The sequence below is a fragment of the Castor canadensis genome, chromosome 19 (genome assembly GCF_047511655.1).
Source record: "Castor canadensis chromosome 19, mCasCan1.hap1v2, whole genome shotgun sequence".
NCBI classification, from domain to species: Eukaryota; Metazoa; Chordata; class Mammalia; order Rodentia; family Castoridae; genus Castor; species Castor canadensis.
The window spans coordinates 25650726-25676940 of record NC_133404.1 but is presented as its reverse complement, the minus strand read 5'-3'; the positions used below and the strand labels follow the sequence as shown (position 1 = coordinate 25676940).

At 38.4% G+C, this 26215-nt stretch overlaps 1 protein-coding gene across 1 annotated transcript; it reads right to left on the bottom strand.

Moving 5' to 3' along the window:
• Positions 1 to 19338: 19338 nt before the first annotated feature.
• Positions 19339 to 21009, bottom strand: Ndn (necdin, MAGE family member). The gene has a single exon (XM_020180921.2). The coding sequence runs from the start codon at positions 20880 to 20882 to the stop codon at positions 19908 to 19910; it is 975 nt and encodes a 324-aa protein (XP_020036510.1). The 5' UTR covers positions 20883 to 21009; the 3' UTR covers positions 19339 to 19907.
• Positions 21010 to 26215: the final 5206 nt, after the last annotated feature.

The window sequence follows — 26215 nt, the reverse complement described above, 5'->3', positions numbered from 1 at the left end:
TTTTTGTAGTACTAGGATTGAATTCAGGGCCTCGCTCTTGCTAGGTAGGAGCTTTACCACTTGAGCCATGGACCTAGTCCTTTTGCTTTTAGGTTACTTTCCATACTGGTTCTCGTGTTTTCACCTGGTCTGGCCTTAGACAGCAATCCTTCTACCTCTGTCTCCAAAGTAGCTTAAGTCACAGGTGTGTACCTCAACACTTGGCTTGTTTCTGAGATAGGGTCTTGCTAACTTTTTTGCCCATATTAGCTTCAAACTGTGACCCTATCTTTGCCTCCTGATTAGCTAGGATTCACTGTTGCATTCTTGATATGAGTGATCTGGTTCTTTCTCAATTCTCTCTCTCTCTCTCTCTCTCTCTCTCTCTCTCTCTCTCTCTCTCCCTCTCTCCTTTATTTTATTAATAAATTCTGTATTTTCCAGAATTTTATTCTTTTCAATGAATAAACCATTTACTTGTACAAATTTCTCTAATATTTGGTTTTTTTCTATTTCAAGTCATTCCTATTTGGTTCACTTTCTATTAAACATTGATTTTGATTTTTTTTGGATTCTTAATGTGCACACATAGGTCAATGATTTTAAATGTTTCCTGTCTTGTAGCATAGATACTTGAAGCTATCATGTTTCACTAAACTCTATTTTATCAGCATTTTACAAAGATTGGTATGTTTATTTCCATCATTCATTTCAAACTATTTTACAATTTTCTTTGTGATTTCTTCTCTGACTCATAAGCTGCTTTTAATTTTGTTGTTTAGTTTCCAGACATTTTGATATTTTATACAAAATTCAATCATGCTATTTTACACAATTCCATTGTGATCAGAGAATATGCTCAAAGTGACCAGAATCATTTTAAATATATCAAGATTCAGTTTAATGCCCCATTGTCTCTATTTTGAAAAACAGTCTGTGTGTGCCCTTAAAAAGAAAATGCAATTGCATATTGTGTCATGTAGTTCTATAAACATCTCTTAGGTTGGTTAAGTATATCGTTCACATTTTGTATATCCATACTAATTTTATTTTAGTTGCTCTGTTAATTATTCAAAGATGTCGGATAAAATCTCCAAATATGATCCAGAATTTGTCTATTTATTCTACTTTGTTAGGCTAGTTAACTTAATATGTTATTAGCCTCTACTAAGTTATACATATTGGTGTATGATTATGTATTTTTAATAAGTAGACCCATTATTTCTTGAGAAATGCCCCTCTTAGTTTGGTTAATACTTCTTGTTTTATAGTATAATCTGCCTGACAGCCATAGAAACATACCAGATTCCTTAAGTTTGGTTATTGTGTACTCTGTTTACTTCATTCTTTTAGCATTCAACCTGTCCAAGTCAATTATATACATTGTCCCTGACTTAATGATGGTTCAAGTTCAAATTTTTCAACTTTACAATGGTGAAGAAGTAATATACCTTCCATAGAAGCCATGCTTTCAGTTTTGAATTTTTGTCTTTTCCTGGTTAGTGATATTCTCCCATGATGCTGGGCAGTGGCAGTGAGCTGCTGTTACCAGTCAGCCATGCAATTATGAGGGTAAACAACAGATACTCTACAGCATTCTATGTTGCCAGTAATTTTTGGATATTGTGTTTTGTATCGCATAGAAAACACCTGTCTGTCTGTGCACATGAGATGTTCAACACTTCATTATATAAGGCTTTGGAGCATGGTGGTATCTGTAATTCCAGCTACACGAGAGACATAGGTACAGCATAGCAATCTGAGGTTGGCCTGGGCAAAACCACAAGATCCTATCTGAAAAAATAATTAGAGCAAAAACGGCTAGGGTATATATCTCAAGTGGTAGAGCACCTGGCTAGAATGGTGAGGCCCTTATTTCAAACCCTGGTATTGCCAAAAATTATAAATACATAAGATAGACTTTGCATTGGATGATTTTGCCTAACTATAAGCTTACCTGTTGTCCTAATATCACATTAAGGTAGGCTAGCTTAAGCTATGATGTTTGGTAGGTCAGGTGTATTATTTGGTAGGTCAGTTGTACTCACATATGTTTTTGTGTGTGTGTGTGTGTGTGTGAGAGAGAGAGAGAGAGAGAGGGAGAGAGACAGAGAGAGAGAGAGAGAGAGAGAAAGAGAGGAGAATGGAGATAGATTGGTTGATCCAATTATGAAGGCTGGCCAGTCTCAAAATCTGCATGGTGAGTGCAACAAGCTGGAGTTCCAGGATGGTAAATGGTTTAACTCAGGATGAGTCTTAGGAATCAAGGACTTGGAAAGGTGGTGGTACAGTTTCAGTCTACAGGTAAATAAACTTGAGGCCCAATAAGAACTGAGTTTTAATTTAAGTCTGAAGGCAGGAGAAAAGCCTATGTCCTACCTGGAAGTCTACCAGGCAGGAAGAATTCTCTTACTTGAGGAAAGATCAATCTTCGTGTTGTAGTCAAGTCTTCACCTGGTTAGATGACGTCCACTCACTTTTTTCAGGGTAATCTGCTGTATTCATCATATTACTTTAAATGTCAGTTTCATCTGAAACACCCTCACAGAAGCACAGAATAATGTTTGACAAAATACATGGGCACCTAATGTTACAGGAATCATCATGCATACACTTATCACATTAGTTATTTCTACCTTTTTTTGTAGAATATTTAGTTGATCAACATTTAATGTAATTCCAAACAGGCCAAGGATGTAAGCTGACTGAATTGTCATATTTTTTCTCTCTAAACCATGGGATTTTTGTTTCCTATTTATGATTTATCGAATATTTTAGAATTTCATTTTATTATACCCTATACCCTTATTGACTTATGGTTTATATCTTCTGCGTTTTTTATTTGTGGCAGTTTTATTTCTTGCTTTTTCCCATTTTTTATTCAGATGTATTTATTGTATGGGGGATTCACCATGACAATTACAAATAGGCTTATATTGTACATTGCTTAAATTGCCCCACCACCTCTCCCCTCAACCCTCTCCCTGCCCCACTTAAAGCAATTGTGAGAGGTTTCTGTGTTCTATTTCATATAAGCATATGAAGTCTCTCAACCATATTCCCTCACTTTAATCCCTTTCACTCATCTTCCCCCTCCCACAAGAACACCCCACTGTACTAATTTTATAGTCCTGTCTTTTGTTATAAATTACCAAGTCAATGTTCAAAGGGGTTTCTTGGTGTATCCCCACTGTTCAATCCCTTTATTACTCTCCCTTTCCTCTTCCTCTCAACCTCCCTTTTTCCAATAGCTTTCAATACATTTCATTATACCTCTTTTTTAATGGTTGCTTTATACACTATCATTTGCATTTTTTGGAGAGAGAGTCTCTACGTATCACTGGCCTGGAACTCACCTTCCTCCCCACTACCGCCAGTCTCCCAAGTGCTGTGATTATAGGCATGCATCACCATACCCGGCTTATGAGATGAACCATTAGGTTAGCACTGTCTATGTAAAAAACACTATCAAGTTTGTGTTTGAGAGCTTTAAACAGTACAATTCCACCAAACTCCTCATAACTTTTATATTATTATTGTCTTTTATTTGACAGATCTACATGCTAACCCCTACCTGCAACACTGAGATACAGTTAGATGAGAGCAAGAAGTCCCAGTATGTGATTATACTGTAGGGTGACTAGAGTGATTGTGTACTGTATATCTCAAAAAAAACAAAAAAAAACAACTAGAAGAAAGAATTTTGAATGTGTTCACCATAAAAAAGAGATAAAAATTTGAGGAGTTGGATGTGTTTAACCTGACTACATCATGTACACATGCAATGAGACATCATGCTAACCCATGAATTTGTACAATTTTGGTGATTTTTATGTATCAGCTTAAAATGAATTTAGTTTTGGGAAGATGTTTCTTCTGAAAACAAGACATCATTCTTCCTGCTGTTCCACTCCTCTACTCTGCTGTTTTTAAGATTTATCCTCATGACTGGTTTTAAGCAATTTGATCACCAGAAGTATTGAATTCATCCCAGTTGGGATAAATTGATCTTATTGTATATATAAGTTAATACATTTCACCATTTAAGCAAAAATGTTTTAACATTAATTACCAAACAATTCTTACATTGTTTTTCCTTCTTATTGTACTATATCCCCAATTGTATACATATGTCTTTTATATTGCCTCATGAGTCCTGAATAAGTTTTCACATTTTCTCTTTTTTCCTTCATTTTAGATTTGATATTTTCCACGGACACATCTTCATGCTTGTTGATCCTTTGTCCTGTTGTTATAATCAATTTGTTCTTAGGCCCATTGAATTAATTATTCATTTTAGTATTATATTTTTATATTATACCATTTACCAATATGCTCTTTGTAATTCTCTATCTTTAAGCTAAAATACCTCATTGTTTTCATGTATGCTATCTACCTTTGTTATAATGTATGTAAACACATTGATTATAGTTATTTAAAAACCTTTCTTTGCCTATCAAACATCTAAATTTGTCTTTTTGTTTGTCCAAGTTTCTAATTGTACAAAATAATTTATTTCATTATGACATTTTCATACATGTAAGCACTGTACTTCGGTTCTATTGATTTTCAGTCAGCTTCTCTTGACCCTGCCCCCACTGAAGCCGTCTTAATAGTCCCCCTTTAATGTTCATCTCTTTTTGGTTTTTTTGTTTGCATTTTTAGATCTAGATTCCACATATGAAAGAAAATATAAGATATTTTCTTTCTAGGTCTGGTTTATTTTGCTTAACATGATGATCTCCGGTTTCATCCATTTTCCATCAAATGATACAATTTCATTTTTCCTTTTATGGCTAAATAAATCTCCATTGTGTATATACACCGTTTCTTATCAATTCAGCCATGATGGGCACTGAGGCTGATTTCGTAAGTTGGCTATTGTGAATAGAGCCACAGCGAACATGGTTGTGCAGGTGTCTTTACTGTATACTGACCTTCATTCCTTTGATTATGTACCCAGGAGAGGTACAGCAGGATCATATAGTAGCTCTATTTTTGCAGAACCTTCATTCTTATTTCTATAGTGACTACACTAGTTTACATTCCCACCAACAGTGTATAAGGCTTCCTTTTCCTCCTCATCCTCACCAGCATTTGTTGGTGTTTGTTTCCTTGATGACAGCCATTCTGATTGGGATGAGAGGGAATGTCAGTGTAGTGTTGACTTACATTTCATTTATGATGAAAGATGTGGAACATTTTTTTCACTAACTTATTGGCCATTTGAATTTCTTTTGAGGACTGTCCAATTTATTTGCCTATTTCATCATTGGATTATTTGTTCTTTTGGTATTTAAATTTTTAGTTCTGTATACATTTTGGATATTAATTCATTTTCAGATTAGTAGTTGCCAGATTCTTTTCTCCAATTCTGTAGGCAGTCTATTCACTCTGGTAACTGTTTCTTTTGTTTTGCAGAAGTTTCCTTTTGATGGCTCCTTGCTTACTTATCCATGGAGCACATTCTTTGGCTTCCCATCTTTCTCAATTTTTTATTGTATGAGAGACAATGTGTGTAAAAATTAGAGACTAAGTAAGTCATATTTCGTCACAGAAAAATGTATCATTCTTCTTCTTTCAGACCACTATCTTGTTGGACTTGATCCAAATGATGTTAGGTTAGATCTGGAATTTCTTTCAACTATACTTAGTTCAGCTTTATAGTCATGGCCTAACACATTTTGAGCTTGAAAGAAAGACATTCCTTTAAGCAAAGCTTCACATATAACACCAATGAGGCTTTGACTACCTCTCTGTGCATCAGGTTCAGTTGCTTATTTTATGAATATGCAAAATCTCTCTCTCTCTCTCTTTCTCTCTCTATACACACACACACACACACACACACACACACACACACACCCTATCACTCTTCTTCTTTTTCTCTTCTGTTAAAACAACTTGTCAATATTTAGGTTGATTTGGGGAGGTTTTTTTTTTAACTCCCAAGCTCTGCCCTTAGATCTTCTAACCTCAGTAGATTGTTCTTTCTAATTCTCTGCCTTTAACCTTTGTCAAGTCATGGATGCACACTCCACGAAGCATTGTACACCTATGGAAGAGCTGCTTTCAGTTCCCTTTTTCTGTGCATAATCTCTGTGGATTTCTGCCTTGCACTGCAGAAGGATCTGTACCTTTTAAAGTTTTCTTGGCTCTCCCATCCCATGCTAGCCTTCCCTAGCCACTACCTTTTCCTCAGGGAAGCATCTCTGAGTCTTTATCTCCTCCACCTTGCTCTCAGTCTTTGCTGTGCTAGTCCCATGTCATTTGTGAAAGCTCCAAAGGAGAAATTTGGCAGATGGATTTAGACTTCCTTTAGACTTCTCCGAATTATAATACTAAGCTAGATAACATGCAATCAATAAAAGTTTGTTCATCATTTGATTTGTTTCTCTTTATAGCCATCTACGAAGGAGTTTGTTCTAACTCCTGCATTGTCCTAAGAGATTAAAAGGGCACTTGCCCTCTGCTCTAGGGAGGGCTTGTCATTTGTAGAATTTAATTTATTTAGATCTCTTTGTCCTCAGTTCTATGATGTACTTTGTAATGTATCCATATTGTTCTCATGCTTGGGGTGAAACATTTTGCTTCCAACCTAGACAGGAAAGTATGTTCCAAACTTTTTAGCCAAATATTTCCCAAAAGGCATAGGGAATTCATCATTGCATAATAGAATTGGAGATACCATTATAATTGGCCTTCTTCACTCTGAAATTCCTTTGAAATGACATGGTTTATATTAAAATTTATTCAGAGTGTACATTCTGAATGACAGGATCAAAGAGTAAAAATGTCAGTGCCTGACCAAGAATCATAGTTCCATGTTTGTTTTAACTTAAACTGACACTTTAAATAACTTTATCACACTCCACTATCAGACTGGGAGCTGTGTATCAGTGCCCCGAGTTATGAAACAAAATGGGAACTGTGTGACAAAGAGCACTGTCACAAGTGCCAAGATGGGGAAGCTCTAAGTATATCCAGGACAGAGGTGTGGAGACTGAAAGACTAAAAATATTCCAGGGTGAGCTGAAGGATGACATTTACATTATGGAAGGTAGGATGTGGTGGAAGGAAAGTCCTATGTGTACTTAACACAAGCTGAAAACACACAGGGGTTGGAACCAGACATCAACTTTGAATAATATAAGCACAAAGTTGTGAAGGGGCTTTTGAAATCATCTAGCTTTCCTCATGAAGTAGGGCAGGATACAGTAAACTTGAGGAGGATGATGTTAGATTGTAGTGTGTTCTTGGGAAGGGGTAAGTGAGTTGACAATGGGCAGGTCAGTAAATTTCCCAACTTAGTAGACCACAAATGTGTAGTTTTGATCTCCAGGGGATATACAGAAATATGAGAGGTTGGAAACATTGGAGCTTGGGAATTTGTCACAGAAAAGATTCAGACATTCAAGGACAGGTACAAGTAGGAACATAGAGAATTTCATCTCTTATTTCCTTCTACCTATATCCAATCATGGTTCTTTGTCTTTTCTACTTCTCAGGCTCCCATGAAATATACAATGTCCAAAGTGCCTGTTCATCACTACCCAACATCCATTGCACTGCTAAGTATATCCTTGGGCATAGCTATATGCTGAAAAGTCCTTTTTTTCTTCTTGTCCCCATATTCTTTGATTCAGTCATGAAACTCTCCCGTTCCTAGAGTTTCTACAGAAGCATGCATACAATGGGAAAGGAAAAATGGAATCAGTCACAAGGTGGCAGAAGAGTTCAGCCACACCCTTTACTAACAGCCTTGAGATGCCTCCATTTCTTCTTAAACTAGCGGAGGTGCAGGGGTTGAGGTTCTACTCATGCTGGAACTGCTAATAATGGATTGTTGAGGATGACAACAGCTCTACTGAGGAGAGGATAACCTTGGATAAGCTCCAGTGAAGTGCCCATGGAATGAATCTTCCAAAGACACCCAAGACATTTCCCCAAGGAAAGGTGAAGGGGAGTGGACAGAGAAACATGACCTGAACATTGAGTTCTACATGGTTAAGGAATACTGCACTCCTTAATAAAAGCAACAAATGATGAACTAAACAAGGAATGAAAGATAGTGGGTGTGTAGAAAGAATTTCTGAATGAGCCATGTAAGCTAGGCAGTGGACTTGACCATCATCAGTTCTCTACAACATTCCATATTTTTCACCCAATTCCATCCACGTGGATCTCCTTGCTAATCTTGAATTCAGTCCCAGTGCATGGTCAGCAACCATGCTCCCTGTCCCCAGTGCTCTCCCACTTCCCTAGAAAGACCCCATCACTCATCCCTTCACTTCTTTCAGGCCTTCGCCCACAGGTTCTCTCCTCAGACAAGTGTTTCTTGACAATTCTTATAACTTTTTTCCCTTATTCTCCTTGTGGACCTACAACCTGAAAAATTCCTATACTTCTTTCATTTATAACATCTATCATTCCCAACTAAATTATGTGGTCCCTGCATTCTAGGACTTTACATCTTTCATTCAGTGCTATAGCCCACATTCCTAGAACAAGAACCTACATATCACACAGGATCAGTCAAGATTGTATTTATTAATGGACCAATGAATGAATGAAGACACAACATCAAAAAGAGAATACATCAAAATGTTGGAGGATATTGTTTCCATCTGATGGTGTTATGTTCTCTTAACATTTCAGGATATTATTTCACACATCTTTAAAAATTCTATACAGATGTTAGGGCCACATCACCTTAGGTGAAAAATCGCAGTCAGGTTGGGTTTTTCTGCAATTAAAGATATCAAAGTCAATATCTATGTACTTCAGTTTCCTTGCCTATAAAGCTGTGGTAATAAAAATATGTCTTTAAACTAAAGCAGATACCTTAAAATCAACTGAGGCCAATAGGAGAAGGGGACCAGGAACTAGCGAGAAGGTGGGATCAAAAAGAATTAACCTAGAAGGTAACACACATGCACAGGAAATCAATGTGAGTCAACTCCCTGTATAGCTATCCTTATCTCAACCAGCAAAAACCCTTGTTCCTTCCTATTATTGCTTATACTCTCTCTACAACAAAATTAGAAATAAGGGCAAAATAGTTTCTGCTGGGTATTAAGTGGGGGGAGAGGGAGGGGGCGGAGTGGGTGGTAAGGGAGGGGGTGGGGGCAGGGGGGAGAAATGACCCAAGCCTTGTATGCACATATGAATAATAAATAAATAAAAATAGCCTTTAGCTTGTTGTAAAGATGACATACTTAGTGCTTTGTAAGCATTAACTATTATTGCTAACATCATGATTAATAGTCTACCATATCTTGTGGACATTAATGATTTTACAGACCTGTTATCCTTTCTCCTTTTATCCTTCTAATCTGCTTTTTAATAAAATGTTAGACTTTAGTTTTCTTGTACTAACAGGTACATTCCATATTCAAAATAACCAGTGTCAAATTTGTCTTTAAAAATTAATTATTTAAAATTGTTCTACCTCAGGCAATAATATTGTCATTCTTTAATATCTTTTTATTTTCAAATAATTCAAGACTTACAAAGGTATTGTGAAAATATTACTAAGTTTCTGCCTCCCTTTTATCCAGCTTTTCCTAATGATACCAACTTACACATCCAATAGTGCCACAATCAAAACTCAGAAATTAACACTGCCATAATGCTCTTCAATAAACTACCATCCTTGTTCATATTTTTACCAATTTTTAAATGTACTCAATTTTAATTCTTCAATGTTTCAATATACATATTGATTTTTGTTGTCATCAGTATCATTGGAATATATAACTATTCCACAGTGTTTGATTATCTATCATGGTACCCCTTTTTAATCAAATTTTCTTACAAACCTGACAACCACTTATATATTATCCTTTGCTATCGTTAATCATTATCAGAATGTTATAACATTGGTATTAATAGTACATTAACCTTTTCAAATCTTTTTTTGTGTACTCAACACAATGCCTTTCAGATTCATCCAGGTTGTTCTGTGTAACAGTTTTAGTTCTTTTGTATTGTTGAGTAATATTCCGTAGCATATATGTACCACAGTTTACTTATCCATTCACCTGTTGAGATACATGCAAGATGTTTCCAGTTGTGGACTGTTGCAAAATACATCTCCTATAAGCATTAGCATGTACATTTTTGTATAAATATATGCCTCAATTTTTGTAAATGCAGAAGACTTGGTGACACCTATTGGGCCAAGTATGATAAGTATGTACTCATAAGAAACTGTCAATTGCTTGATGCTGGAGGCTCATGCCTATAATCTTAGCTACTTGGGAGACTGAGATCAGGAGGATTATGGTTAAAGACCAGCACAGGCAAATAGTTTCATGAGATGTCATCTCCAAATTAACCAGAGCAAAATGGACTGGAGATGTAGCTAAAGTTGTAGAGTGCCTGCTTTACAAGCAAGATGTACTGAGTTCAAACTCTGATCCCACCAAAAAAAAAAAGGAAACTATCAACTAATTTTGCACAGTGGCTGGATGATTTAACACTTCCACATCTTACCATGACTACAGACTTGTATACAAGTCTCTTTTTTCATATGTGGTTTGAAAATATTTTCCCCAGTCTGTGGATTGTCTTGTCATTTCAGACAAGAATATATTTTAACCTTATAAGGTCCAATATCTCAGTTATTTCTTCTGTGGATTATGCTTTTAATTATCCTAAGTCTTCATCTTACCTATGTTAATAAAGATTTTCCTAAGTTTTCCTGTAAATGGTTTTGAGTTTCACATTTTACATTTACCGCTATAATCCATTTTTAGTTAATTTATTTAAAAGGTATGGAAGTTGTTTGGTTCCTATGTTTTTGCATGCAGATGTCCAATTGCTCCAACACCATTTGTTGAAACAATTAACTTTCTATCAAATTCTTCTTACAGTACATTTGTCAGAAGTCAGTTAACTGTGCTTCAGTGGTTCTGAGTTCTCTATTCTGCTCCAGTAATCTATGTATCTATTCATCTGCCAAATACCACACTGTCTTGATTGCTGAGTTATGTATTCAGTCATAAGATTGGTAGAGCAATCTTAGGTGAATATAATTTAATATATTACACCTTTTACACATTTACACATTTTAAGCTATTCTAGTTATTTCTAGCACCTGGCTAGCAAGCATGAAGCCCTGAGTTCAAACCCCAGTCCTACCAAAACAAACAAATAAAAAAAGAAAACTTAATTGAATCAATTTTTGTTGCAATCAAAACATAGCATCAAGCAATTTTAGTGTACTCAGTTGTTCCTTTGCTAGGTTCCTTGTAGCCTCTTCAAAGATCACCAATACTTTTGGGGAGAAACATATAAATTTTTGTCTTATTGTTCCTCCTTATTCTCATTCTCAATGTATGTCTAAATTTGATGAGGACATTCTTCTTCTCTTATGTTTTGAAAATATGATAGTATGACAAAGAAGAATTTTGATATGTTTTTCATGGTTGGCAACAATGAGAAACTCGTTGTAGTCAACCATCTAAGGGTGTTATCTCTTTCTACTTCTGTAAAGTCAACAACATCATTCATGTTTCTGCATGTTTTCAGAAAATCGAACAGTTATTAAAACATTAATTAGAAAAGTCTCAAAATCACAAGCAAGCATACATACCTCTTTTTAGTGGTGCTGTGTAAAATGTGTATGAGACATTTAGCAGGTAATGTCTTTTCATTTCCTTTGATAAGAAGCTCATAGACTGAATGGGATTTGTCAAATTTACATTGGCACTGTCTGTCAAATATGCATATGGATGAGCAAAGCCTAGTTAGGATTTGAATGAGACATAAATAATCTTTTGTTTTCTATTTTCTGTGGTTTAATTAAAATTTTCATAAAAACCAACAAGATAACTGGAAGCTCTGTTTTTCATATTAAAATGACTAAGAGGTTGGGTACATTTTTATTTCCATGATTTGATGCATCACTTGATACATTATACAAAATATGATTGATGCAAAGACCTGACAGAACCAACTCCATACTGAAAAGCAACAATGCATTGTTATCCGTATTTCCCATTAAGTTTGCCCAGAGGACATTTTAGTTGCAACTTGTAACTCAGCTAATGTAACACTCAGTTTCAAAGAGCAATCAAGAAAATGAGATGATGCTTGTTTGGGTAGTATACCTAAGCTAATTCACTGGCTACAATTTTCAACTAAATATCAATGTCCTTTTCAGAGACAAAAACGAAATATTTAGTCCATTTAGAAATGCAGTCATCCTTGTGGTTTCTGTATCCATGGATTCCACCAACCACAGATCAAAATAATTCAGGAAAAAATTGTATCTGTAGTGAACATGTACAGACATTTTTCTTGTCATTATTCACTAAAAGAATATGGTATAATCATTGTATACATAAGCTTTGCATTGTATTAGGTATTTCAAACCATCTAGAGATGATTTAAAGTACATAGGAGGATGCACATTTGCTAAATGAAAAATTGTCACCATTTTTCATAAGGGATTAGAGCCAGGAACTTGTGGCTCACATCTGTAATCCTAGGTACTAGACCCCATCTCAACAGAAATAAGCTGGGCATGGTGGCGTGTGCCTGTTATACCATCTACTACAGGAAGCTTAATATAGGGGATTACAGTCCAGGACACCCTTGGCAAAAAGAGAGAAACTATCTCCAAAATAACGAACACAAAAAGGGCTGGATAAGTGACTCAAGTGGTAAAGGGCCTGCCTCACAAGTGAGAAGCTCTGAGTTCAAATCCCAGGACTGCCAAAAAATTAATAAGGAACCATGGATTTGGGTTCTGCAGCCAATCCTCCACAGATAGTGAGGGACAATTGTTCTTGATTATCTTGATTCCTCATTGTGAGATTTACTGTCTGTACAGAGGAAAGACCATGCAAAGATTCAGGAAGAAGCAGCCACCTGCAAAGGTTGGAACACCTTCTCTCATAGTTCTCAAGAGGAAGCAACACGGCTGACAGGCTGACACCTCCATCTGGGACTTCAGCCTCCAGAATTGTAAAGAAATAGATTTCTGTTTAAACCCCTCAGTCTGTGGTTCATTGTAATGCAGCTCTTGAAAAGTAATAGAGGTTACATCATCTTCTCCATCATGGCCAGTCACAGAATATTTTCTGTAAATTGTACTTCATGTTCTGTCCTGTTTGTTTACCTTTCTAATCCGGTCGTATGTGACCTTCACATGCCATTAAAATAATACAGTCATTTAGTGTTCTGGGCCGTGCTTACGTTGGTAACAGTTGTTTTCATTGTCTGAATTCTCAGAAAACATGGTCACCATATTCATAAAGTTGAAAACTGAAGTTGCATTAAATTGATAATAAGCAGAACCAGCTCATCCATACATAAAGTTAACGGTGGCACACTCTTACGGTCACAGCATGCTTAAATTTAAGTCACATGAGTCAAAACAATGCACCAATAAGTGGTTCATTACTGTGGACTCTAAACCGTGGTTACCACCATCAGTGGTTAGGGGAAAAACAGTTACAGTAGCTCTAGGAAAAGATAATATTTTCAGTTCCCATTTAACACCAAAATGCTTTCAGCTCCTGTTTTGGGGTTGTAATATGGATTTTATGACCTTTTTCTGGTCCTCTTCACTTACAGTCCCAAATTTGGATTTTTACATCTCACAGAGGGACTTCCTGGAAATGAGATTTTTAGTGTCTAATTTACTGACAGTTTTTGTCATGGCTGGGGAGTTGAAGTTTTTCAGATGCACTTTCTAGATGAATTTATATGATCATATAATTTTTCTTGTTGAGAGTATTAATATGGTTTATATTTTTAAATATTGAAACAGCCTTGTATTCCTAAAATAAATAAGAAACATGGTGGTAGTGTATTATTCTTTTTACATTTTAAGAAATTAAAATTTCTAAAATCTGCTAGACCAACTGTTCTGGGAAGACCTTGGTGTTCTCTATTCTCTGGCACTCTTTAGGGACTGTCTTTGTTTTTGGGTTTTTTCCTGTTCTTCCTTGAGAAAATAGAGCACCATCAACTTTGTATCACAGACACAAACAGTCAAGCATCAATTAGTCATTTTGTCCTTCTGCCTCATCATTATGGCACACACATTCTTAATTTTGCTTAAAGTTTAACAACTCTACGCTGTGTGTCTCACTATTCTGGTTTCTCTCCATCTGCAGTTTGAATATTCAAGCCATTTACACTTACATGCTGCTTAGTTCTCTCTTCCCTGAAGTTTATCTTCTGTTGGTATCTATCCTGAGGAAAACTGTCTCTTCATTAGTCATTTCAGTGGACACTTTTTGGTTATTTCATCATGTCTGACCTCAACACATCTAACACAACTCCCTAGCTGCTCATTCTCTAAATCCTACCTTATTCCTAATCTCTGTCCACTGTTTCTTGATATAATTTGGGCATTCTCTCTCTGATTTTCCAATTAATAATCCACAATGCTCCTTCTTGAACCTCTTTCTTCTCCCTCTATAAGGTTCCCTTAATCACAGGATTTTAGGAACAAAAAGGAACATAAATGCCTGGTGTTCATGTCTGGCAGTGACAGAACAGTACATGTCCTGGCTTAGGAAAACTTTTCAAGTTTATGCACTCACACTAAGGAATCTCATTCACTCACATTCATGAGTTTACAGAATTCTAATCTGCATCTTCATTTCTTCTTTTCTGAATTTCTCCCCAACCATATGCGTGTCTGTATTTACATGCTCACATTCAGGTCAAACTCAACATGTCTAAAACTGAATCCATTATCCTCCCACATAAATCTGCTTTCTCTTCGCTCCTCAGATTCATAACTGACCCTGTTCAAAAGCTGTGTGTGTCAGAAACCTGGCTGACATACTTGACGCCTCCCTGTCCTTACTTATAGCATTTAATCAATCATCAATTTTTCTCAACTTTATTTCCACATATTTCTCATTTTTCCCCATTAACCTTCATCTTTGTTACTCATTTCCTGGTGAAGGACACCATTAACTCTCACCTGAAATAGTGTTAAGCACACAGTATGCCTCTGAACTTAATCCGTTCTCTAATCAGTAATAACTCTACCAAATTAAAAAAAAAATCCCTCCCAAATGCTTATGATACTTCAATAGCATCTGAAATACTTGGTCACTTCCTCTGGCTCACAGTGCTATTTCCATCTCCATGTTCCAGCACATTCTTGGCTTACTTTTCTATCTCTCATCAGTACTCTCTGTAGTCACCTTGCCAGTCTTTCCTTTACATGGAAATGTTTCAGTTTCCCAGAATACAATCATGGAGAATTTCTCTTTACTCTTTATACTTTCTCTCTGGATAAAGGAATTGCTCCACTGCAGAGCTATGTTTCTTCCCCTTGAGTTAAGTATTGTCTACTTCATATCTGTTAGAATGTTTCATAGACTCTTTATATAGTAAACTCTTTGTAGTTTTTACCCAAAACTTGTTATTTCTCCCTCTCTCCTATTTGTCCTTTCACCTATGCTCATGGCTTAGACCTGAGAGTCAGAATCCATTCCTCAAACCTCTTACTTCATTATCTATTCCCCAACTAAGTCCAAAATAATGAAATGGAACAATTGTAACTATATAATGGAATAGGATTGCACTGCTCTTTGCTCTGTGGCCATTATTGAGTAAAACAAGGATTACTTGGACACAAGCACTATAATATGTGGACAGTTGATCTAATAATCAAGACAGCTATTAAGTGACTAATGAATGGGTAGCATATAAGGAGAAATACCATACACTGCTTGAGGCCATCTTTGTTTAATTTGTCAATATCTATAAGGCTCTAGTACAAGGTAGCCATATAGTCAAAGTTCAATAAATCTCTGCTAAATAAATATATAAAATAAATTTATGACTCAAGTAACAAATCTGTAAGATATTTTTATATTACATCAGTGGACAAATAAGGAAGCACAAAGCACTATTCAGATATAGGAAAACCTGTAATATATTTATGGGCTTCCAGCCTTTGGAAGGTGAAACAAAGAATAATGGGGCAAATTAAGAGATAAGAAAGGATGTTTGAGACCTTCCAATTAAAAATTTATTTTCAAACTCCTGTTTTCAGTATTTCTAGAAAATCTTTGGTCTCATATTCTTCTGTGTCTATTCACACAGCAGTTCCCCAGACACAAAGAAGCCCTCCTGCCAAGTCTACTCTTCCCTACATGGCTTTCATGCTGTTAATTGCTTCTCATCCTATAGACACCAATTTATACAACATTTCTTTTGGAAAGTCTGCGTTGTGTGCACCTGTTTGTGCCTCTTTATCCTCATACTTCGCTTAGGGTGGCACTCACTGCAGTAAAGGACAATTATCCTTATTCACTAAATATTCTTTCAATGTTATGAATGCTCTGTGACCACAGGCACAATGAAGTCTATCTGTTTCTTCTTGCATCTCTCACTCCCAGCACTCCATCTGCAACAAACAAGGTGTCCAATGCACATTCCAAACGAGAGCATGAGGCAGCATGTCTTTGTTCTTACAACTAGACCAGGGTGCAAGAATGCCAATTTCAATTGACTCTTGTAGCACCGTCTATTCACTTTTATTGTACCCTTGATTAATTATTGTATGGAACTCTCTTAATTCAAAAAGTGAATTTGGATTCTTTATCCTTTTCATTTTCTCCATTGACACTTATGTTTACTTTTGGAGTGCTGACCTATTTTTGTCATTGGCCCATGTAGCTAGTGAGAAGTTGTTTATTTGTACTGTTCATTTAAAAAAAAAACTTACTAGATACGGGCTCATTTTCTTGGAATATTCAAAGAACTGACTCTTGAAACAATTTTCTGTTTCCATCATATTTCTTCATTCTTTTTTTTCTTTCACCACTTTTATCTATATTTTCTTAAATTTGGGTTGGTTGATTGTTGTTTGCTATACTTGGTTTTGTTTTTCTGTGTGGAGGTTAAGGTATTTTCTAATATTTTGAGTCTGTTAACTTGAATAAAAAATGCTTACCAAGCATATCCATATGCTAGTCCCTAAGTACAAAAGCATCAGGGAAATAGTGAACAAGCCAGTTAGAATTCCTAACCTTAGTTATCTAACAATCCAGGAAGACAGTCACAAAATGCACTTACTTATAAACAGTGTGTGCATATTGGGTTAGAAATTTAGAGCATGGCTGTGCCTTCAAGGCTAACAGAGGAAACTCCCAAAAAAGTATTCCTGAGTTGATCAGGTAAGTAAGACTCAAGGTGAAGTAGGGCAGAGAATATCAGCAGAGGAAAGATTTAACTGCATCAGCTCGTTTAGAATATGTCTTTCCTATCTACTTAAAATTACTTATTTCTTCTCAGGACAGCTTAAAGTAGATGAAATCATAATGAATGTTACATTTCCAAAGGCCTTTTTTCCCTACATAACTTTTAAAAAATGAAGTTAATCAAAGTGAAATGTGTGTATACTTATTAGTAAAGAAAGGAGATTGTGCTTGTTAGGCAAAAAGCTACATATAAAGAATTAGGGGAAACTTCCAGCCATGACAATCTGAGCATCAACACACTGCTATCCTGAAATAGTATGCTTAGATCCACTGACCCATTCCTGAATGAATTGTCACAATACATTTTAGACAAACCTTTTGCAGAATATATGGCAAACTCTCCAACCTTTTAATGCAGAGCTACACATGAAAATCTGAGAGCTGCTGAGTACTCCCTCCCCATGCACAGCATGTCTCTGCATGACCAGGTGTCATGAATTAAACTCATCACACAGCTGTGAAGCCTCCTCTATGTCTAGATGACTCCATACTCGTGTGCCTGGCAAGGGTCAGCTCCTCATTTCTCACAGTCCTGTGGCAAAGGGTTACTGATTTGCAGAAGGTGAATCTCCAGGCCTCTCACAGCAGAGAGGAAGTTGGTGATAAGCAAAGGAAGTCAAGTGAGGAGGCAAGAGGCCTCCAGTGATTTCTGGGTGTGACAGCAAGAGGTGCATGGGGTTTACACTTGCTGTAAGAGGTCAGTCCAACAGTGAGGAAAGTATTAGTACCCTGGCAAAAATAACCAGTACCATGACATGGCAGGAATGACAGCTATGGCCCTGTAGCATGAATGACATCTGTAGCCCTCTCCCAGAAATGGAACATCTCAAATAGCCCCCATAATTTTAAATGAAAAGGGTCAGATTTACTTTGTTTTGGGGTGAGCTGGGGAGAGGTAAGATTTCTTAAAATCCTATAATTTCTAAACAGGTTTCAACAGTCACATTGGTTCTGAGTAAGAGGTGCCCTCAAGGCCAGGTTACCCTACCTGGGTTGCTGCAGAAAAGCTCCCTTCCTGTGAAGGATTTCACAGGTCACAACTAAACCGGCTGGATTTCATTTCAGCACACTGGGGCTTCTTAAGCATTTTCAGCACTCACGCCCACCTGCTAAGTAACACAAGTGTTCCTAATTCCAGATTGCAACCCATTGATTATATTTCCCTCACCCAAATGGGACTCCCAGTTTACTTCTTTTGGGTATATCCCCCTGCTATTCACCTTTCCCAGAAAAGAGTCTAGCTTTGGTCAAATGGGCTTTTCCCTCTCTTGTAATTTAAAGAATTTCTGGTTTTATTAAAGCCCCTTCTCTCCCCCTTCTTCACAGAACTGAAAACTTCATAATGAGATTTCTCTCCAGTCATTTGCCCCTCACCTCCACCCTCACCCTATCCCACACCCTTAAGGGTTACCTAGTAACCTGATGCAAGTCAAGCACTGCTGGGTCACAAAGTTCCCAACAGACAACCTCCCAATCTCAACTCCATCTCCCACGTGTCATGTGTATTCTTGTGGCACCCCTTGTTAGAGAAGGCTCCATCTCCAACCCACAGGCAAGAGTTTGTTTCCAATCTTGACTTCACCCTGAAGCAGGAATATGACTTCATTAGGTCAATGGAGACTAGGTTTCCCATTTGTACTTTTAGGATTAGAAAAGCAAATGACCTGAAAAATAAATTCTTATGCTTCTTGTGGGGGGAGGAGCATGAGCGCTCATGTGAGTGCCCACAAAATACAGCTACTAATTTAGAAAGTGAAGGTAAGTAAGCTACTCTGTGAGTACCAGTAGTTATTTCTATGTGATGATGGGACATATTTGTTTGTTTTTACACTTTGTCCCTATGTGTCAAAGTTTTTGATATGAACACAAATTACATTTTAAAATAAAGTTGTAAACTTTACCTATTTATAAGTGTTCATACTAGTGATTTCCCCATCCTGTTAGGTGAAAGTTTTAATATTTGTACAGATTTTAAAATGTAGAATTCCCAAGCCTTGTATGCACATATGAATAATAAAAGAAAAAAAATGTAGAATTCGACCTCATTCCCACCCCCCTATTTCATTAACAAGATTAAGTACACCTTTTCAAAAGTAATTCTATCACAACAATCTTTAATCTTTACTTAACTTTATTCATGGTGGGGTTTTATATGTATTTAGTAAAGTGTGCCAAGTGCCACATTGAGACCGTTTCAGTTCAAATCAGTTCATTCCAGAACATTCCAGTTCAAATCAGTTCATTCCAGAGGGACATTTCCTGTTCCCAGTAAAGTTCTCTTGGTCAGGCCAACTTTGCTGGTGAGTCCTTCCAAACTCTCCAGGAGCAGCTTACCCCCAATACACATCATCGGTCCCATATAAAAGAATAAGATGGAAAATTTCTCAATGGATTTCATAAGTTTAGCATGTGTCTGGTACAAAAATCCATGAAAGATATAGCACAAAAGCAAAAGCACCAGCCGAGCTTACTCAGAAACATACATGCGATAAATCCTAAGCACTACTCGAGTACCCAGACGCATACAACATTGCATCAAGAGGTATAAAAGCACTGTACTGAAAACTTAAGAGTTACACGTGAAATACTGCACTGTAAATCCTGAATACTCTAAATGATCCAGCCCCACCCTTCCACAGCCCTGGTGAGGGTCAGAAACCATTGATCTGCCTCCAGACCTAGCTAGTCCTCAGAGACACTGTTGCGCGGGCAGTGGGAAGCGGGATTCGCCTCCCGCAGGGCTCTGGCCTCCTCCAGAGCTTCTCTGTATCTGGAAGGCCAGGCCTGAGGGTCTTTCTTAAAGACCCTGGCCAGGAACTCCATGATCTGCATCTTGGTGATTTCACGGCTTGCTCGGGAGCCCCAGAAGAACTCATATTCAGGGGGCTCCACGTAGGGGACGCGCTGATACTTCAGGTAATCCTGCTGGACGAACTCCTCGGTGATGAGCTTTCTCACATCGCCGAAGGTGGAGTGCTTCTTCCAGGGCCGCAGCCCCAGGATGCGCAGCACGTTCCAGACTGCGCTCTCTCTGGCACCACGGCCCTTCACGTAAATGAGACTTAGGATCATGAGCAGGACGCCTGTCATGGGCATGCGGTTGTTCAGGGCCACCCTGTCCAGGTCCTCAGGGCTGAGTGCTTTGACCAGCGCAAACTCCATCGTATGGAGGCTGGTCAGCCTCAGATGCAACCCGAAAACTCTGGCGAGGATGAGGCTGGTGCGCCTGAGGATGCTTCTGCACCATTTCTTGTAGCTGCCGATGACATCCTTCACCATGTCTGGAAACCAGATGATCATCCTCTTCTGGTCCTTGACCAGCACGTACCACATGAGCTCGTGCGCCTTCTGCACCAGCTGGGCCGGGGCGGGCGGCGCTGGACATGGCAGGGGTGGACTCGGGGCCTGGTGGGCGCGGCTCTCCTCCACTGCCTGCTGCAGGGCCTTTGGGTCCTCATCGCTCAGGTCCTGGTGAGGTGGCATGGCCTGAGGGAAGGCCGAAAGGCCTACAGGAGGGCTTGGTGGCCCTGCAGGGGTCGCGGCCGGAGAGGCGGGGGAAAGGACCCCCACCGGAACCCCAGGGTTGCTTTGCACCTCGGAGCTGGGGGCTTCGGCTGCAAAGTTAGGGTCGCTCATGTCCTTACTTTGCTCCGACATGTCTACGCCGTCTGACAAGGGCAGGGCCTCTCTGGGTCTTGAAGCTCCTGGATCCTGCGCTCCCTCCGCGGACTCCTGGAGAGGAAGTGCGCGTTGCTGAGCGCGGCGCCTTCCGCAGCGAAGGGCGAGGCGGGGCGCGCCGCGGCGCACGGCTCACTGCGCATGCGCGTCCGCGGGCCGCTTGTCTGGAGAGGAGGGGAGAGGAGGAGAGGAGGGGAGAGGAGGAGAGGAGGGGAGAGGAGGAGAGGAGGGGAGGGGAGAGAAGAGGGGAGGGGAGCTGAGGGGTGCAGACCCTGGTGGGAGGGTCTCTGAACCAGTCTGCAGCTGGGCTAAAGAAGACCGATTTCCAAGTTTCCTTTCTGGACCTAGGAGATCTTGGGGGTGGGGGGAGATGGATAACTACTGAGGAAGGGCAAGTTTAAGGAGAAAGATGGTAACACAAGTTTCAAGTTGGACGTGGGGAACTCTAGTTGAGAAGTGATCACTTCGGAATGTATATTCAGAATCAAGTTAGGTGTGAAAGATCCAAAGAAAGGTACAGGTTGGATATGTGACTTTGGGTTTCCTATGAGTGAGTGAGAGAAAAAGAGTTGGGATTGTCTAAGAAAATGAGTTGGGGGAAGGATAAAAGAGAGAGGTGGGGAGGGGTGAGGTCAAATAGGATATATCTGATACATTGTAAGAACTTTTGTAAATGCCACAGTGTACCCCTATCTAGCACAAGAATAAAAAGAAGAAAGAAAATGAGTTAACCCCAGGAATGTCTGAGATCTGAATGTTGAGAAATAGCAATAAAGACTGATGGAATCCGTCCTTACCAAGTCTGAGTGTTTATAAGGAAGATTGATGCATGTTGTCACATTGACCTATGTAATCTAGAATTTTTTTGGCATTAATAGTCATAATTATAGCATCACTAATGCATTTTTTAAAAAAAATCAACACATAATATTTATACATATTTACACTGTACAATGTATAATGATCAAATTTGGACAATTAGCATATCCATCACCTCAATCGTTTATCTTTTTTTGTGTGAGGAATATTCAAAATCCTTTCTCCTATCTGTTATAAAGTACAACAAACAAATTATTACTATAATAGTCACCCTACAGTGGTATGGAACAATGGAATTTACTCCTCCTATTGAATTGTAATTTTGTATCTGATAAGCAATGTCTCTTTAGTCATCCTCCCCATTACTCTTACCAGTCTCCGGTAGCCACAATTCAACTCTCTAGTTCTATAAGATCAACTTACATATTTTTCATGTATTGGGAAGATCATGTATTATCTGTCTTTCTATGTTTTTTTCACTTACTATGATGTTCTCCAGGTGCATCCATTCTTCCATAAATGATAGATTTTCATTCTTTGTCATGGCTTAATAATATTCCATGAGTTACATATAGCACATTTTTGTGTTACTGAGGAGTGAACCCAGGGTATCACACTTGCTAGACAAATGCTCTACTACTTCAGCGATCCCCTCAGCCCTTGAATTTTTATTTTTTATTTGAGATAGGGTCTTATGAATTTTGCCTGACCTGGCCTTGAACTCCCAGTCCTCCTTTCTCCTACTCCCAAGTACTTGGGATTACAAGCATGTTCCACCACATCTAGCCACATTTTCTTTATCCATTCATCCATCTATAAACACTTAGGTTAATTCATCATTATTTCAATATTTATGTATTTTATTTTTTTACTTCTCTTGGGTCACTTTGATGTCATTTAAATTTTTCCATTAATATTCCATAAGATAAACATTACCAAATTTATTAGCATAAATTTTGTCATAATGTCTTTTCTTCCTATTTGCCCAGGGTCCTCCTTTCTCTGATTACTGTGCTACATCTAGTTTTTGTTCACATGGAAACTTCCTTCTCATAGGATTCTCTTTGCCAGTCAATGACTTATCCCATGTTGTGAGTACTCCCAAATCACTCCCAAGATTTGTGAATTGGGTTCATAGATATAATCTAGCAGTCTTGGACAACCAAGGTTATGAGACACAGCATACTGGTGACCGTGTTTCCTGAGTATGGAAACAAATAGATCTCCAGTGAGAAAATCCAAAACAGATAATGCTACACACCACCCATGAAAAAAACTGAATCATTGTTACAGCCTCCAGAATCAAAGTTTCTGAGAATGACCAGCATTACTGATCTGAGTTGACATCATTCTTTAGCCCTTCTTGGGTTTCCTCGAGCAAACAGCTTCTTTGTTTTTTTTTGCTCTTTTGCTTTGAGTTGGGGTCTTATCTTGAACTCATGATCTTCCTGCCTCAGCCTCCTGAGTTGTTGGGATTATAGACATGCACCACAATGCCTGGCTCACAGATTTTTAAGTATGCTATCTTGAATGTTATTTTTGTCATTTGAAACAGAAAACATATTTAAATACTATCTTGACATTTCTAGAATCCTCAACTTACTTGATTATGTAGAAGGTGAGTACACCTTATCCAAAATGCTTGGGACCAGAAGTGTTTCACTTTTTTTCAGATTTTGTAATTTTTGCATAATGATATGTGATGGGACCCAAGTCAAAATATGACATTAATTTATATTTTGTATACACCTTATATATAACCTAAAAGTAACATCATACAATATTTTCAGTGCACTCACATCTTAATCATGACCCACACCACAGATGATATTTATGGTGTCATGTGAATGCTCAAAAACATTCAAATTTTAGAGCATTTAGGATTTCAGATTTTTTAGATTAGAGATGCTCAATTTCTATCCCCTTTCTTATCTTTTGAAGTGTTGTTTGTACTGGTTTACTGTTTGAGTTCATATGCATGACCCACAGCAGCTCTCCAAGAGGACTGCTTAGTTTCCCATGTCACCAAGATAATTCCTATATTTCTTCAGATGTTTCTCTGTACTTCTCTCTCCCCTCCACTGCCTCCCCCTTGGGGATGAACCCAGGGACCTTGTGCATGTGAGGCAAGCACTCTCCATTCTCCACTGAGCTATATTCCCAGTCCTTACATTTTCCTCTGTTTGGATTTATTTCCGTGCCTTACTGCTCCTCCTTTCTTTCCTTTCTTCTTCTTCCTTCTCTTTCCCATTTTCCTTCTCCTTCTTCAATTTATTAATTTCTACTACTTTGAGTATATTTTACGGAAGTGTGCCAATTATATTCCCTTTTAAAAGAATGCCTCTTACTGTCCTCATGGTTCTTAAGTATAATCCTCATTTCTTAGATTTTTTTATCCCATCATTTTTTCTTCTTTATTTCTTTTGGATGTATATTCTTTTTTAACTCTTCATATGAGATATCAAGATGCTTGCTCCGGCAGCACAGTACTTAAAAAAAAAAAAAGGAATGATACAGAGATTATCATGGTCCCTGTGCAAGGAGATATTTGTTTCATTTAATGCATTTAATGAAAATGCTTAAAACTATTATCTAAATCTCAGGTCAGCCTTGCGTATGTGCTACACTTTTTGAAATTGTGAGATTTTTAAGATTGGATCCTGAGCCCAGTCTATGCAAGGCCCCAGAACCATGAAAAATTTACAACCTTACATTTAACCCTCCTTGATTTAATGGATTCATGAAAACATGTCATAAGCAAGGAGACAATTGTAAAAGTTGGCTTGTGCTGAGGTGGGATATCAGAGGTCTGGCCAGAGAGCTACTTTGGCTTCAGTTGCTGTCTGGGCTGCATTGCATAATTGAGTTCCTACCTGGAGTTCATTCTGGTGAGGTTGACAGCAGGATGGCAGATAGCACCTCTACTGCAGCTCAAGTCACACCTCAAAATCTGACCAGAAGGATTGAGACCACACTGAGGAGTGATGCTCAGCTGTGAAATCAAGCACAGTGTAAATTGTGGTGGCACTCACCCTTGGAGCCCAGATGTGGACAAACCAAAGCAATGACATCTTCCAGGGAAATTCCTCCTGAAGAGGCTCAATCTGTTACCAAAAAGAAAATTGAGAAGGGTGCTCAAGTGATGGAGTAATCAGACAAAATAAAGCTTAGGATGGCTTTAAATGAGAAAGCATGATTACACATGTGCCATATAAGAGATTCAGTAGTTTAATAGCTACCTAATATCATGCTATTAAGCTAAACACTCATGTTTAACTTAACAGAGTGGTGCACCTTCAGCACAGTAAGGAAAAGGATGGATAACAACATGGGAAAGAAAAGGAAGTCAGTCCTTGTGTGGAATACACATCGGCTTTAATCCAAGGGGAGACATTTGGGGCTGGAAATCTATTGATGCCCCAAGAGTACTGGGAATAAATTAGATTTTCTGAGTATCTCTGGGGTTGAGAACTGTTGGATATGGGAAATAAGAAGTTTAGAAGCAAAAGTAAACAGATCCCAATAATAGTTCCTGGAAGAGCTTAAGAAAGAGATGCAAAAAGTATGTGAAGAAGTTATAATTTAAAATATTCTGGAGTAGACAGTTTTCCTGGTGCGTTACTTCAAACTCTGTAATGTGGAACAGATTACACAGCTGTGGAATAGGCTGTTCTTGGCAGAATCCAGGATAGGAGGAGAGCCCTGTCCTGGCATTGGTTTCCATAGTGAGCAGAGGAGAGGAGGGGGAAGGTCACCTCAGAGCGTCTTGTGGACAGTGCGCATGCTCATAGGGCAGGGGCCCAGGGGCGCTGGATGAAACGTGAATCCTTCTGGCTCTTTCCTGTCCACATAGGCAGCAACCTTCACCTTGGAGTCCCCAAATGGGCCCCATAAGCCTTTTCAGGCCAAGGAACTGAAACAGAGAACTCACTTTAATATGTTCAGTAAATATTATTGAGCAATGTCTGTCAAATACTTGAAAGATTTGCATTTTAGAAAAGTAACTCAGTCTAGGGGAGAAACTAGGGGCACTGGGACTGTTTGACAGCCAGGCACCTTTTTGTTAGAAAAGAGTATGAATTAAGAACAGGCAGTTGTTGCCCACGGTGTGTGTAGGGGGGTGGGGGAGGGGGGTGAATGTCTCTGCCTTGGCCCCTCATCCTTTCCAGCCTCCCTACGGGGACATTGCTCATCCTTGTCCATCAGAGCCCCACCACACTCACTGAAACATGAGACTTTCTAATACTGTTTAGACTCATAAACTAGCCGGCTGGCACTCAGAATGAGAGGGTGCAGATGTCTTCTAAAAGGTCACTTGGACGCAGAGTTAAGACTGGAAGTGGTGACCATATAGAGGCAGAGGACCAATTAGGAGTCCTTTCATAGGAATTCACGTAAGAAGGGGTGATGATTTGCCTTTCATCCTATTTTTGCAACTATTCAGTCAAAATTGTGTTTCAGGCATTTGCTTGAGATAGAAGAAGAGATACAGA